Source organism: Octopus bimaculoides, chromosome 7 (assembly GCF_046866305.1).
Source record: "Octopus bimaculoides isolate indiv1 chromosome 7, ASM4686630v1, whole genome shotgun sequence".
Taxonomy (NCBI): Eukaryota; Metazoa; Mollusca; class Cephalopoda; order Octopoda; family Octopodidae; genus Octopus; species Octopus bimaculoides.
This window is the reverse complement of record NC_142934.1, coordinates 18,196,871-18,212,523: the sequence shown is the minus strand read 5'-3', so window position 1 is coordinate 18,212,523 and position 15,653 is coordinate 18,196,871. Positions and strand designations below refer to the sequence as shown.

General features: G+C 37.6%; 1 protein-coding gene across 3 annotated transcripts in view; it reads left to right on the top strand.

Annotated features, from left to right (window-relative positions):
* The window catches only part of LOC106873886 (transcription initiation factor TFIID subunit 2), a 45,493-nt gene that overhangs the window by 3,075 nt on the left and 26,765 nt on the right, over window positions 1–15,653 (top strand). The window contains exons 3-12 of one of the 3 annotated variants that reach the window (XM_089354882.1): window positions 462–534; window positions 1,956–2,046; window positions 4,555–4,670; window positions 5,215–5,356; window positions 6,517–6,711; window positions 7,530–7,632; window positions 8,278–8,396; window positions 9,810–9,923; window positions 11,918–12,017; window positions 15,129–15,329. In XM_089354882.1, coding sequence (XP_089211008.1) covers window positions 462–534; window positions 1,956–2,046; window positions 4,555–4,670; window positions 5,215–5,356; window positions 6,517–6,711; window positions 7,530–7,632; window positions 8,278–8,396; window positions 9,810–9,923; window positions 11,918–12,017; window positions 15,129–15,329 — 1,254 coding nt within the window. Of the gene's footprint in view, window positions 1–461; window positions 535–1,955; window positions 2,047–4,551; window positions 4,671–5,214; window positions 5,357–6,516; window positions 6,712–7,529; window positions 7,633–8,277; window positions 8,397–9,809; window positions 9,924–11,917; window positions 12,018–15,128; window positions 15,330–15,653 lie in introns of all 3 variants that reach the window. The other 2 variants (XM_089354881.1, XM_089354883.1) reach the window with 2 other exon arrangements.

Genomic DNA, 15,653 nt, shown 5'->3' with positions numbered 1-15,653 from the left:
TGATTCAAAATATTGAAGCTACAAGATAATCCATGATAAATCCAAAACATTATAACTAAATAAGCATTACATTTGACAGAATAGTCTGAAGGCTAAAAAGTTAAGGGCAGCAGATTGGCTCTAAAAACTAATGCAGCTTAGAGAAAGCTTTTATCTGCTGGCATCTTGCTCTCCTGCCTTCTCTGCTTCTTCACATTCATTACCCATATCTTACATAAATCAAAGCATTTTTATACAGATTCTAATCTGGAGAATAAGGTTAAAATACCACTATTACCAGAGCCTTCAGGGTATATGACCTCACATCTTATTTAACCACTAGCTCATTATCTTATCTATTGAACCCTATCTTACAACTATAGTTAAACTACATCATGTCATGTTATTTTCATATCCTTTCATTCTGTTGTAAACTTACAATACAACCTTTTTAAACGTTTTTTTTTTCCTTTTCTTTTCAGGGTTATGTTGAACTGACCCTCCATCCCCTGAAGCCTGATCTCTATTGTGTTAAACTCAACAGTTCACAGAGTAGTATCCTTTAAACAATAAGCTCAAACAGCCATGACAACATTTGTGACACTCATCCTCTCTTTTCTTACTAATTTTTTCCCCTGAACATATACTGTGTACCATAAGTGCAGGAACAAAGTTTGCTTAGTGTGTGCATACTCAGTTTTTCAGGAGGAGGTTCGAAGCATTTTCATTACCCCCACAAAATTTTAGGGAGTTCCTGAGCCTGTGTTGTGTACATTCACAGATAAATTACATTATTCTTTCACTCCAAAACAACAGGTCCAAATAACAGCATGTTTCTTATTTACTAAACCTTACTCTGGGTTTAAAATTTGTAAATTTACACAGATATACATCCACTGGTAGTAATTGAATATTTCAGTCATATCACTATATATTCAATATGGATATCAGTATTATAAACATATATACATTGATGACATCATGTGTGGAAACAAACACGACTGCTTAGGCAGAATTTGATTGTACCCCAAAACAAATGTACCTGTGATGACATGCAGTCCCATGAATTTATATAAATATATACATATATTGGCGTTAGGAAGGGCATCCAGCTGTAGAAACTCTGCTAAATTAGATTGGAGCCTGGTGTTGCCATCCGGTTTCACCAGTCCTCAGTCAAATCGTCCAACCCATGCTAGCATGGAAAGCGGACGTTAAACGATGATGATGATTGATACAAGTGTGACTGTGTGGTTAAGAAGTTTGCTTCCCAACCATGAGGTTTCATGGTTTCTGTGGCCAGACGCTGTTCCTTTCACCAACCCTCATTTGTGTCCAAGCAAGGTAATATTTCCCCGAGGCCAGACATGTTTTCTACTGAAGGTTTGAAACAGATAACATCACTTCTATGCTGTTATCTGTATCTATGATTGTGAGGCTCATTCACAGCTATCATGTGATGTCAAAACAAAGACACAAGCACTCTCACACACACACACACACACACGCTCATATACAACAGGCTTCTTTCAGTTTCTGTTTACCAGATCCATTCACAAGGTTTTGGACAACCTTGGGCCATAGTTGAAGGTACTTGCCCAAGGTGCCCTGCAGCGGGACTGAACCTGAACCAACATACAATCCAACCCTTACTAACATGGGAAAATAGGTGTTAAACAAATGAATATTTGACAAGCTGGCTTCTGTACAACTTCCCATTTATTGAATTCCATTCACAAGGCTTTGGTCAACCGGAGGCTATGGTAAGAAAATGGTTATCCAACATGCTGTGTAATGGGACCGAACCCAAAACTTTGTGGTTAAGAAGTCTGCTTTGTACACAACCATGCTTGTTATCAATTGGCAGACAACTTGTCTTTTCTCCAATGAATCATACATACTTCTTAGCACATTCTTTTAAACACAAGGTCTGAAATTTAATAAAACAACTGTTTATCTTCTTTAACATTACACAGAAATCTATCGTATCTGCATTGATGAGCAGTGGGATGCTACATTCTTTTATAATGACCCAACATTGGAGATATGTCAAGGTGACATCAAACAGTAAGTCATTATCATCATCTTCATCATCATTGTTTTAACACTCACTTTTCCAGACAAATTTTTATTTTGGTTAAAATTGATTTGTTGTTTCATTGTTTTATTCTCTTCAAAAGCAGCAACTTGGCAGAACTTGTTAGAGTATTGGGAAAAATGTCTCGCAATATTGATTCTATGTGGGTGGCGAGCTGGCAGAATCGTTAGCACGCCAGGCAAAATGCTTAGTGGCATTTAGTCTGTCTTTACATTCTGAGTTCAAATTCTGCTGAGGTTGACTTTGCCTTTCATCCTTTCGCCAGGGTCAACAAAGTAAGTACCAGTTGAGCACTGGGCTCGATGTAATCAACCTAACCCCTCCCCTGAAATTGCTAGCCTTGTGCCAAAATTTGAAATCAATATTTTTTCTACATCTTTACATTCTGAGTACAAATCCTGCTTAGGTTAGCTCTGCATTTCATACCTCTGAGATCGATAAAGTAAAGTACTGATTGAGTACAAGAATCAGTGGTATTGACTAATTCTCTCTCCATAAAATTCCTAGTCTTCACCCTAAAGTAGAAACCTTTATTTTATTGAAGTAGTTGTATACTGTCAATTTAATGTGACAGTCCCCTGAAGAGAATAATACTACTGTTGGTTAGACCTAGGAAGCTGCACCGCTTCCTGTCGGCCTTGACACATTTCCTGTGTCCTTATGTTTACAAGGACACAAGAAATGTGTCATGGCCAACAGGAAGCGGTGCAGCTTCCTAGGTCTAACCAACAGTAGTATTATTCTCTTCAGGGGACTGTCACATTAAGTTGAGAGCATATAACTACTTCATCGTATCACTACTGCATAAATCTCTCTGAGAGATTTAGAAATGTATTATTTCTAAACTTTATTTTATTATCTTGAAAGACAGAATTTGTCAGAGCATCAAAAAATATGCATTATGGTATTATCTATTCTGACTCTGTGTTCTGAGTTCAAATTCTGCCACGGTCATCTTTGCCTTTCATTTATCCAGGGTTTATAAAATAAAGAGCCAGTCAAATACTGTGGTTGGCAATATCAACTAACGCCTTCTCCTTCTCCTTACAATTGATGGTCTTGTGCCAAGATTAGAAGCTATTTTATTATCATTAAAGGCAGTGAGCTGACAGGTTTTTTTCTCAGCTCATCTGTGCTTTGTTAGTAATGCTCGCTAGCATTACATGAGCAGTGGAGCATGCTTGCTTCATTTATCTCCAGTCATTGCACATCCTTTGCATACACTGTCCACATCTCACTATCATGCAGCATTACAGTTAGTGCACAAGCGTCATACAATCTACTTTTCACTTGGAAAGAAAATTGCATTGTTGTCAGCTGAAGTAGTAACAGGTCTCTGAACTTTTTCCATCCTTTTCTAATTCTGGCTACGATGCCTTTAAAACACTCTTCCACTGTTGATTAGGTCACCTGGCTAACAAAAGCTATCAACTATTATCATAATCATCATCATCATCATTTGATGTCCATCTTTCATGGGTTGTCCAGTTTTACTGGATCTAATGAGCTAGAGCATTGCATCAAGCCCTATTTCTGCTTTAGCATGATTTCTACAGCTGACATGCCCTTTCTGACACCAACTACTTTATAGAAACACAACTACGGTTTTTCCAAGTAGCTTCATTTTTGTGTTTATATTCATGACTTATGAGTTAACTTTAAGTTAAGTTAGTCCACATTACTCTGTAAGGAGCATAGGGCCACCACCACTTCTTATTTCTTTACTGGCGACAAGGGGCTACACACACAGGAGACAGACAAAGGGATTAAGTCGATTATATCGACCTCAGTGCGTAACTGGTACTTATTTAAACGACCCCGAAAGGATGAAAGGCAAAGTCAACCTCGGTGGAATTTGAACTTAGAACGTAGCGGCAGACGAAATACTGCTAAACATTTCTTCTGGCAGCTCGCCGGGTTTTTTTTTTTTTTTTTTTCATTCAGAAGTCGTCAGTGTCTTCAAAATTAAAAAAATTCAGTTGAAGAAATTCAAGCCACCACCACTTCTTGCCAGTGGACATGATCTTGGACTTACTCCTTGATGTCAGATCAAGAGAGACTGATTGCTTCTGCCTCATCCTCCACACATGCTTCCCAGGCCTTCCTAAGTCATCCAACTCTCCTCTTTCCTAATGGTTGTCAGTCTAACACTTGTGTTGCAATGCTGCTTGAAGGTTGTCTTTGATAAATCATCAGTCATCATCATCGTCATTGTTTAAAGTCTGCCTTCCATGCTGGCATGAGTTGGATGGTTTGACAGCAGCTGGCCAGGTAGAAGACTTGCACCAGACTTCTGTGTCTGTTTTGGCATGATTTTCATGGCTGGGTACCCCTCCTAACACCAACCACCAACCACCCAGCAGAATGGACAATGAATTAAATCTGAATTAATTATGAATTAAATATTTTATGATGTTATTGTAAATTTTAAATATTGTAAATATTATTGTAAAAAAATATCTGCTCTGTTTCAGAAGAAATTTGGAATTTTTCCAACGATACCATTTGTCTGTGATGAATTCCATTGACCCAGACACAGGAAATGGTGAAGTACTTATCAAGTTGCCACCAGAAGCTCTGAATTTAGTCCAAGGTTAGTAATGAGAGTGTAACAAAGTTTCAGTCACTTTGTTTTTGTTTCCACTTCTACTATGCTATCACCATACCACATCATCATCATCACCTTGATTGACTTAAATCTTAAGACAACAGACATGGTAACAGGAATGATTGTGAGATTATGAAGTTTGTTTCATGGGTTCATGACTACATGATTTCAGGTTCAATCCCACTGTGACCCCTTGAGCAATATTTTTTTTTTATTTATACCATAGCTTTGGATTGGCAAAAACTTTGTGAGAAAAATTTTGTAGGCAAAACTCCTTTCATTTATTTATCTCTCACTTTCTTCATTATTTCATTTAGTGTCCATTTTCCATGCTGCCATGGGTTAGACAGTTTGACTGGAACTGGCAAGCCGGAAAGCTGTACCAGGCTCATCTGATTTTAGATTGGTTTTTACAGCTGGATGCTCTTCCTAATGCCAACCAAAAGTATACTTCTAAAGTTACCTGTCATATGATAACTAACGTTCTAGTTTCTATATTTGTGATTGTTTTGCTTTATTCTTTTTTCAGAGCTGAAACCTATTCGAATTTGTATAGAATTTTCCATAGAAAAACCAGATGCTGGTATCCATTTTGTGGTTCCAGATATGGAAGGAAATTTGGGTGAAAAAGCAGCTCACATGTTTACATATGGTACTGAGAATTCTTCAAGGTGAATTTAATTTCTCTGTCTTTCTTTTGTGTGTGTTCTGTGTATGCAATAGTAAACATCTTGTTAGCATTAGTGCTTGTTGATGATGGTACCAATTTAAGTCTATATTTGGCATCATGGGTGGTAGTACCTATTTTGTTGTATTCTTGTGTGTTTTGGAAAAAGTCTAATTGATTTAATAATATATTATGTAGAAAACTGAAATGAAGACAAAAAATCAAACAACACATTTGCATCATGCTTCTCATGACCTACAAGTGGCCAAGACCTTTGGTGTTATGCATATCTTTGGTGTTATGCCATGCTTGAGAAGGCATGTCAAGCCAAGCGAAGTTGTAGTTGTGGCTGATGCCAGTGTCACGTAACTGGCACCCACTACACTCTTGGGGTGGTTGGCATTAGGAAGGGCATCCAGCTGTACAAACCATGTCAAATCAGAATGGAACCTGGTGCAACTCTTCAACTTACTAGTTTCAGTCAAACCGTCTAACCCATGCCAGCACGGAAATCAGACGCTAAATGATGGTGATGGTGATGATGATATATATGTATGTGCGTATATATATATATATATATATAGATAGATAGATAGATAGATAGATATAGCAAAAAATTTAAAATGTAAAGGGGGGAAACATTCATTGGTAAAAGATGTGACCTATGTCTTGCAGAGATATAGGTTACATTTATTCTATGTCTACACTTAACAAAGTAATGAGGAATGTCTATATATGGTCTTTTAACATGTTAAAAATAGTAGTGAATAGAGAGATGAGTGAGTTGGGAATACCTGAGTAGAGATAGCACAAGACCAACTGCCTTTGAGGGATTGTGGTCATTATAGTAGTCGTAGAAAAACAGAGAGAGAGAGAAGTGTCAGGACGTTTGTGGGTCAGTGTTTGGATTGTGTTAGTGTGTGATTACATGCATGACCTTTTTTAGGATCCAGTCTAGGATATTGGTGTGTTTTGCCCAAGGTTCTACACAGCATAATTGAACCTGAAACCATGTGTTTGAGAAGCAAGTTTTTTAACCACACAGCCATTCCCACACCTATAATTATATATACCCTTAGTTTAATTCCAATTTTAGAAATTGTTTTTGTGTCCCTTGACAACCTGCTAATATTTTAATGTCGTCTGCCATTTTCTTTTTTTTAGATTGTGGTTCCCCTGCATTGATAGCTATAGTGAACCATGCACTTGGAAACTGGAATTCACTGTTGATCGCCTTCTAACTGCCGTGTCTTGCGGAGACTTAATAGAAATTGTGGCTACAAGTGATCGCAAGAACAAAACTTTTCATTATTTCTTGTCAACACCTACCTCTGCCCCAAATATAGCCCTGGCCATAGGGTAAGTGGTTAGATGCTTTTCTTTTTTATTTTCTGTGTTATCTACTGGTGAGATTTCAACATTTAACTGCATGATTCTTGGCATCTCTATCTTGTTTATTTCATTTGTAAACCTTTAAACATTCCTACCCTATTCTTGAGTCTTTTACTCAATTATTCAGCTGGAAGAGGTACACTTCTTGTGAAATAAATGCTGGCCACTTCATCAATGTCTGGTCAAGATTTGGTTGAGTACTACGGGCCTGGCCTGGGAATAGACTCATCATAGGTCTTGTAACTATGATGGGTGGAAATCTCTCATTGCTTGATGGTCCATGGGAAATGGAAAAAAGTAAGACTGTCACTAATGTCCAAGCAACTGTTGAAGGTTATGGCATGTACACATCACAGGTTTACCTGCTGGCGTCTCACTCTTTGAAAGAATACCATGTTAGTGGTGAGATTTTGTAATTTGTTAACCAATTCAAGTACCTTAGTATGTATGTATGTGTATGTGTTTGTGTGTCGGTGTTTGTCCCCCACCAACATTGCTTGACAACCGATGGTGGTGTGTTTACGTCCCCCGTAACTTAGCGGTTTGGCAAAAGAGACCGATAGAATAAGTACTAGGCTTCCAGAGAATAAGTCCTGGGGTTGATTTGCTCAACTAAAAGGCGGTGCTCTAGCATGGCCGCAGTCAAATGACTGAAGAGTTAACTATTTCAAGATGGAAACTTTACTGTGAAAAATTTTCTAAGTTGTCCTTTTCATAATTTCTTTCATTTTAATGTTGTAGATAATTTTTTTAAAGACCCCCCCAAATAATTTCTCTTATTTCAGACCTTTTGAAATTCTAGTTGATCCCAATATGCATGAAGTTACCCACTTTTGTCTTCCACATTTACGTACCATTATGAAGAACACAACAGCCTTTATTCACGAAGTAAGTTGATTAAATAATTCTTCTTAATTTTCTTAAAATCCTTTTTTTTATTATCCTTTTACCCTTTTGGCATCAACCTGTCTGGGACTACCTTTGGGTCTATGATGCAAACTTCCTGTTCTCTTTTACTTGTTTCAGTCATTTGACTGCGACCATGCTGGAGGACTGCCTTCAGTCGAACAAATCGACCCCAGGACTTATTCTTTGTAAGCCTAGTGCTTCACTCTCTACTTGGGCATGGCTTCTGTGGATGGATACCCTTCCTAGCACCAACCACTTCACAGAGAGGTGACGGGTGTACTTATTTCTCATGACACTGGCACTAGCGAATTGCTAGCTAAAAGATACCCCACTTAATTGAGTGGGAGCATAGTATACAGGGAGATAGCTTTAAGCTAAATGTTGAGAGGCTAAAATATAAGACAACTGAAATAGGTGTCTTGCTGTAGAAGTGATACATGGCCATCCTGCTTTATATAAGAAAGGGAGGGAGTAACTGCAAAGATGTTGAGAGAAAAAAGGCAGCGATGATTTATAAGATAAGTAGAAGAGAGAATAGTTACAGAAAATCAGAACAGGCAGGTGGGTAATTTAGGGTGGGTCATAATTACAAACCTGATTATAAACCATTTATTTTCTTCACAGGCTTTTGAATTTTTTGAAGAATTGATGTCTAGTAGATTCCCATATTCATGCTACAAACAAGTCTTTGTGGATGAATCTTTTATGGAATGCTGTCCTTATGCCACCATGACAATATTTAGGTAAGTTGTCGTTGTTGTTGTTGTTGCAGGTGCTATTGTTTAGCACCGTGTCAGACTTGATTAAATCAAAGACTTACCGTCAAAGGTGTTCCACACATGACCATCATCATTCCATCATCATCATCATTAGCCAACTGATGTACACTCATGCACACACGCACACACACACACACACACACACACACACACACACACACACACACAAAGGTGCTGGTATGGTTGCGTGGTTTGGAAGTTTGCCATCTAGTTGTATGGTTTCAGGTTCAATCCCACTGCATGGCACCATGACCAAGTGTCTTCTACTATATCTCTGGTCTGACCAAAGCTCTGTGTGTGCATTTTGTGGACGGAACCTGAAAAGAAGCTTGTATGTATACATACATACATATATATATATATATATATATATATATATATATATATATATATATAGGTTATGAGCGATAGTGGTGTCAATTAGACCCAGAGGTTTCAGGTAATGCTGAGTAAGTGCTATGGTAGACCACAGTTAAGCTCCAAGTTTGGTGATTATGTGAATAAGGGGTCCAACATAAGTCATATATCAGCGTGTGAATATAAGGATTTACTTTTCATGTACATGAACAGATCAATATTCTTATTGTCTTTTCACGATGTAATTGATTTGTTCATCAATCAAAAAACGCGTCTGAAACAGCTGTGGTGAACCTCAGCCCATTTTTGCTATTATGTGTATGTGTTTATAGACAAAAGTTCTCTGTGAATGTTTAAAAAAAAAAAAAAATCAGCAGGAAGCAAGGGAGATAACTCCATGAAAATCAATTTGTCTTTTATCTTTTGCTTGTTATTTCTTTCAATCATAACTGGTCATGCTGTAGCATTGCTTTGAATGGTTTTAGTGAAACGAATCGACCCCAGGATTTATCCATTTATTCATTTTAAGCTTCGTACTTATTCTATCGGTTTCATTTGCCGATCTGCTTAGTTGCAAGGACGTTAGCAAACCAACACTGATTGTTAGTGTTTGTAGGGAACCAACGCAAAGACACACACATACACACACACACACACACACACACACACACACACACACAAACTGAGTTTCTGGTTACTAAATCCTCTCACAAGGCTTTGTTGGCCTAGGGCTATAGTAGAAGACATTTGTCCAAGGTACCATGCGGTAGGACTGAACCTGGAACCATGAGGTTGGGAAGCAAGCTGCTGACCACACAGCCACACCTGCACCTAAAACAACAGACTTTTTCAAAATAGCGACATTACAGACGTGAGTGAAGAATCCTGTTTGAGAGTGGAAACTGGTCTTTTTGTTTGTGTTTTTATTATTTTTTTTTGTATGTATTTTTCTTTCCGACAATCCACATTTTGCATTTCTGAGTGCATGACAATGATTATGGAATCCTCATCTGTTTTCAGTACATCACTTCTCCATTCCTCTCGTGTCATTGACCAAACTCTGATATCTCGTCACCTCATGGCATTTGCTGTGGCACAACAGTTCTTCGGTAACTTCATAACTATGCAATCATGGTAAGTAGGAATTTTTATTCCCGTTTCTGCTGGTTCTGTGCTTCTGCCTTTACATTGAATTTCTTCCCCACTACCGTTTGTGTTTTTTTATTTATTTTTTTATGTTTTGAAATAACCTGCATATTTTAGTTGTTTTCATAATTAATCCCTTTCTCTTAAGGCGGTGAGCTGCACAATCTTTGCATGGCAAGATGCTTAGTCCAATTTTGTCTGTCTTTACGCTCTGGGTTCAAATTCCACTGAGGTCAACTTTGCTTTTCATTCTTTTGAGGTTGGTAAAATAAATATCAGTAGACCACTAGAGTTGATGTAATCAACTTATCCCCTCCCTCAAAACTGCCAGTCTTCTGGCAAAATTTGAGACAAATGATTTATCTTTTCCTCTTTTTTTATGCACACACACACACACACACACACACACACACACACATTTATGCACATACACACACATGCATTCTTAACCCATTACCTCCCATAATTCTATTAACTGGAATTTTTTATGAAACTTTGATTTCTAGCATAAAACAGCCTTAGAAACACACTGGAATGATCGAAATAACATTTCAAAATAACATTTTAAATAGAAATAAGTGAGATATTGGGTGAAAAATTAACAAACCTCATTTGAATATCAGAGAAATATACCTAGTAGATATAGCAAAAAGGTTAGATATGTGTAAATATTGACAGATAATTACGAAATTTGTAATTTTTAAGTGATCTCGTATGAGATCACTGTTAGGTAATGGGTTAATAGAAGCTATTGAACTGTGTCCCTTAAACAAGATACTTGCCTTTACATATCTATTCTAATTGTTACCTGGTTTATCAGCCCCATCCAGGCTTCTGTGCTTTTAATGGAGTTCTCTCTGTTGTGAGTATTTGGACTGGGTCTTTGGTATGATGATATTAAGAGCTTTCCTATTTTCTACCAGACTTGGAAACTCTGTAGAATGATCACAGGTACTTCTCTCCCTCTGGAAAAAAAAAAAGCCCCCAAAACTTTCCCCCATTTTCCTTGTAGAAAAAGCTGTTCATTTGGTATAATCATATTGCAGAATCATCTGCTGACATGTAAAACCATTTAGAAAATAAATAACAAAATATGAATAATGGGTGCAAGTGTGGCTGTGTGGTTGAGGAATTTATTTTCCAATCACATAGTCTGGTTCTACTGAGTGGCACCTTAGGAAAGTTGTCTTCTACTATAGTGTTGGTCCAACAAAACCTTGAGTGAATTTGTGAGATGGAAACTGAAAGAAGCCCATCATATATATCATCATTATCATCATCATCGTTTAACGTCCACCTTCCAAGCTGGCATGGGTTGGACAGTTTTACAGGAGCTGGCCAGGCAGAGGACTGCACCAGACTTCTGTGTCTGTTTTGGCATGGATGCCCTTCCTAACACTAACCACACTACAGAGTGGACTGTGCTTTTTATGTTGCACCAGCAAATGCGAGGTCAGTTTTGGCATGGTTTTTTTACATCTGGATGCCCTTCCAAATGCCAGTCACTTTACAGTGTAGATGGGATGCTTTTCACGTGGCACCAGCACTGGCAGGGCTACCAATCAACTTGCAAGACGAAGAATCTTTGAGACGAGAGGGAGCATTGGAAGAGGTGATCTTGTGTCAGATGATGAAAGGTTAGAGTGTGACAGAGAGGTAGAAACAGGTGTCTTGCTGTAGTGGAATGCATGTTTTTTGCAGAATACTGGAAATCAGTGACATTCATTGACATCACACATTTGTTGTAAATGATGATGATGATGTGTCATTGATTTCTAGTATTCTGTGAAAATATGTGTAGTCATTTGGTGATATTACTTTGCTTGAAAACAAGTAAGGGTTAACAGCAAGAAAGGTATCTTGGTTGTAGAAAATCTTTCTCAAACTCTGTCCAACCCATGCTAGCATGGGAAAGTGGACATTAAAACAATGATGATGACAGTTGCGTCGTTAAATGGTCTTTTCTTTTTTTTAATTGGCAGGACTGATGCTTGGCTCACCAAAGGCATAGCAGGTTATCTAACTGGACTGTTTGTTAAAAGATCTTTTGGAAACAATGAATATCGCTATTTTATCTCAAAGGTAAGCAAATTACAAAAAAAAAAAAAAAAAAAAAAAAAGGAAAACCTCAATATGGTAACCTGTTGGGTGAACTGTATATGTTTTTAGGTGACAAAGGGTTTTGGGTTTAGGTTATTGGCAAGTGGTGGTTTGCCAAAATTGAGGTGTGCCTTATAAGTTTATGCCCTCGTGCCGGTGGTACATAAAAAGCACCCACTACACTCTTGGAGTGGTTGGCGTTAGGAAGGGCATCCAGCTGTAGAAACTCTGCCAGATCAGATTGGAGTCTGGTTGTAGCCATCTGGTTCACCAGTCCCCATTCAAATCGTCCAACCCATGCTAGCATGGAAAGCGGACGTTAAATGATGAATGATGATGAACTGTAAAGGGTTAAACATAAAGACCACCTTCACACATGAATGACCATGGGTTTGCACCTAGAAAGTTCCCCTCTGAGGCACAAGTCTGAACAAGGTTGTTTATGGAAGACCAGCAGTCACTCATGCATACCAGCTCTCCTCTCCATGCCACCGATGTTATCTGAGGGAAAAACAAGGGCTGATACAGCTTGGCATTTCTACAGCTGAGTGAACTGGAGCAACATAAAATAAAGTATCTTGCTCAAGAATACAACATACAGCCTGGTCCAGGAATTGAACTTACTGCCTCTTGATTGTGAGTCTGACGTGCTAACTCCTGAGCCATGTGTTTTCACTGTGAACTGTACAGCCCGTCAAATACAGTACTCTAGTTATTTTTCCTCTGTTTAGTTTTACTCTGGGTCGAGGCATTAAAACAGCTTACGTGGTTGACAACAAATTGTATGGTTATGTTTTATAGTTGAGCAATTAATTGTTTGAAAGGGATGAAAGCATTCAGGTGTAAAATCATTTGCTTGGTTGCTTTGAAAGCAAAAATGCCTGAGTCCAAATTTGTAAAAATTTATCTCATCCATAAGAACATAACAAAGAAAGAAAGAAAGAAGTAGAGCATACCAAACAACTTATCAACACAACCACATCTGCTCATATTACACTCTTGTGTATTTACCTGATCCTCTGCCCCAACCCCCACTCACTTGTTCCCCTGTCCCTCTCCCACTTGCATTCTCCCTCTTGTACCTTGAGGGTTTGTCCTGACATCGCTTTCCCAACATTTCTCTTCTTCCAGCTGAGGAAGTCACATATTTTCCTCTACAGCAAGACGCCTCTTCCTACCCCTCTATCATACTCTTGCCTCTCAGCAGTATATTTTAATAGAAATAGGGTAACAAAAGAGTTATTCTTAACTGCTTTACTCTTTAAAAAAAAAAAAAATATATATATATATAGGCGCAGGAGTGGCTGTGTGGTAAGTAGCTTGCTTACCAACCATATGGTTCTGGGTTCAGTCCCACTGCGTGGCACCTTGGGCAAGTGTCTTCTACTATAGCCTCGGGCCGACCAAAGCCTTGTGAGTGGATTTGTAAGACAGAAACTGAAAGAAGCCCATCATATATATGTATGTGTGTGAATATGTTTGTATGTCTGTTTGTCCCCCCCCCCCAACATCGATGGTGGTGTGTTTACGTCCCCGTAACCTAGCAGTTCGGCAAAAGAGACAGATAAAATAAGTACTAGGCTTACAAAGAATAAGTCCTGGGGTCGATTTACTCAACTAAAGGCGGTGCTCCAGCATGGCCGCAGTCAAATGACTGAAACAAGTAAAAGAATATATATATATATATATATATATGTGTATAAGTCAGTAAATAGTGGGGTTGTGTTAACCGCATGTGGAAAAATAATAAGAAAATGAAAAATAATAATAAGGCAGAATGCTAAACTGGAAGCATATTTTAATAAAGATTTCTAACCGGCTTTCATTGCTTAGCAAAATTTCAAGAAGAGGGAGAATGAAAATGTTTTTTACAAAAAAGTACAAAATGAAGAAAATAATGTATAAAAAAAATAATATATAAAAAAATAATATACCAATACATTATATTGTCTTTGAGCTTTTAAAGTTCAATGGTAATTCATGTATATAATGGTTGGAAAAATAAGGATGCATGAGATTTGAGAGTTGTGTTAGGTTTAAAATAAGAGAAAAGGGGCTAAACGTTTGTGTTAAGCAGGAAGTGTGGTGTCAAAACAGGAAGTGTGTGTAAGGTGAGACAAATCTTTTTAGTTGGAGTTATGAACTCTTTTTCAACAGGAAGCTTATGTCTAGGAACAGGCATAAACTTAACACAAACTTTTAACCCCTTTTCTCTTTTTTTAAACCTAACACAACTCTCATGCATCCTTATCTTTCCAACCATTATCTACATGAATTACCATTGAACTTTAAAAGCTCAAAGACAATATAATGTATTGGTATATTTATTTTTTTATATATTATTTTTTTTTATACATTATTTTCTTCATTTTGTACTTCTTTGTAAAAAACATTTTCATTCTCCCTCTTCTTGAAAATTTGCTATGCAATGAAAGCCAGTTAGAAATCTTTATTAAAATATGCTTCCAGCTTAGCATTCTGCCTTATTATTATTTTTCATTTTCCTATATGTGTATATATATATATATATATATATAGGTGCAGGCGTGGCTGTGTGGATAGGTGCAGGCATGGCTGTGGGAATAAGCACAGGCATGGCTGTGTGGTAAGAAACTCGCTTCCCAATCACATGGTCCCGGATTCAGTCCCACTGCATGGCAGCTTGGGCAAGTGTCTTCTACTATAGCCTTGGGCCAACCAAATCCTTGTGAATAGATTTGGTAGATGGAAACTGAAAAGAAGCCCGTTGTATAATATATATGTGTGTGTGTGTGTATGTATTTATGTGTGTCTTTGTGTCTGTGTTTGTCCGATGTTGGTAAGTTTACGTCCTTGCAACTTAGTGTTTCAGCAAAAGTGACCGACAGAGTACATACTAGGCTTACAAAGAGTAAGTGTTGGGATTGATTTCTTTGATTCTAAAAAAAAGAACCTTGTAAAGTGGTGCTCCAGTGTGGCCACAGTCAAATGACTGAAACAGGTAAAGGAATATACATCATTTGATTAAAAGTATTGTTATATATCAGAATATAAATGTGTTTATTTTCATATTTTCCCCTTGTTGATTCCTTACTTTCTTAATTATTATTGTAGGAAATGAAAGAAGTTGCGGACTATGAGAAGAATTGTGCCATTGTTTTAGATCCTTCTGCTTTAAAAGAACCAAGTTCATTACATTTTTCAGTGAAAAATCCTCACCTTATATCCCCTAAATATGCAGATATATTCTTTAAAAAAGCTCATTTAGTGATTAGAATCTTGGAAATTAGAATTGGCTATGAATTATTGCTTCAGGTAAAGAAATACCATTATTTTGTTATCTTTTTATTTATGCATTTTTTCTTGTTTTTTTTTTCTTTTGCTTTATTGTTTGATTTTTTTTTTGTTTGTATTTTTTATTTTCAAAGTAATGCATAAGCCCAGGCATCGATTATGTTCAGATAATGCTTTTTACGTGCCACTGGCATGGGAGCCAGTCAGGGGGCACTGGCATTGGCCACATTCGGATGGTGCTTTTTATACACACAGACACACATATCATCATCATCATTTAATGTCTGCTTTCCATGCTGGCATGGGTTGGATGGTTTGACATGGAGCTGGCTTAGTAGAGAGCTG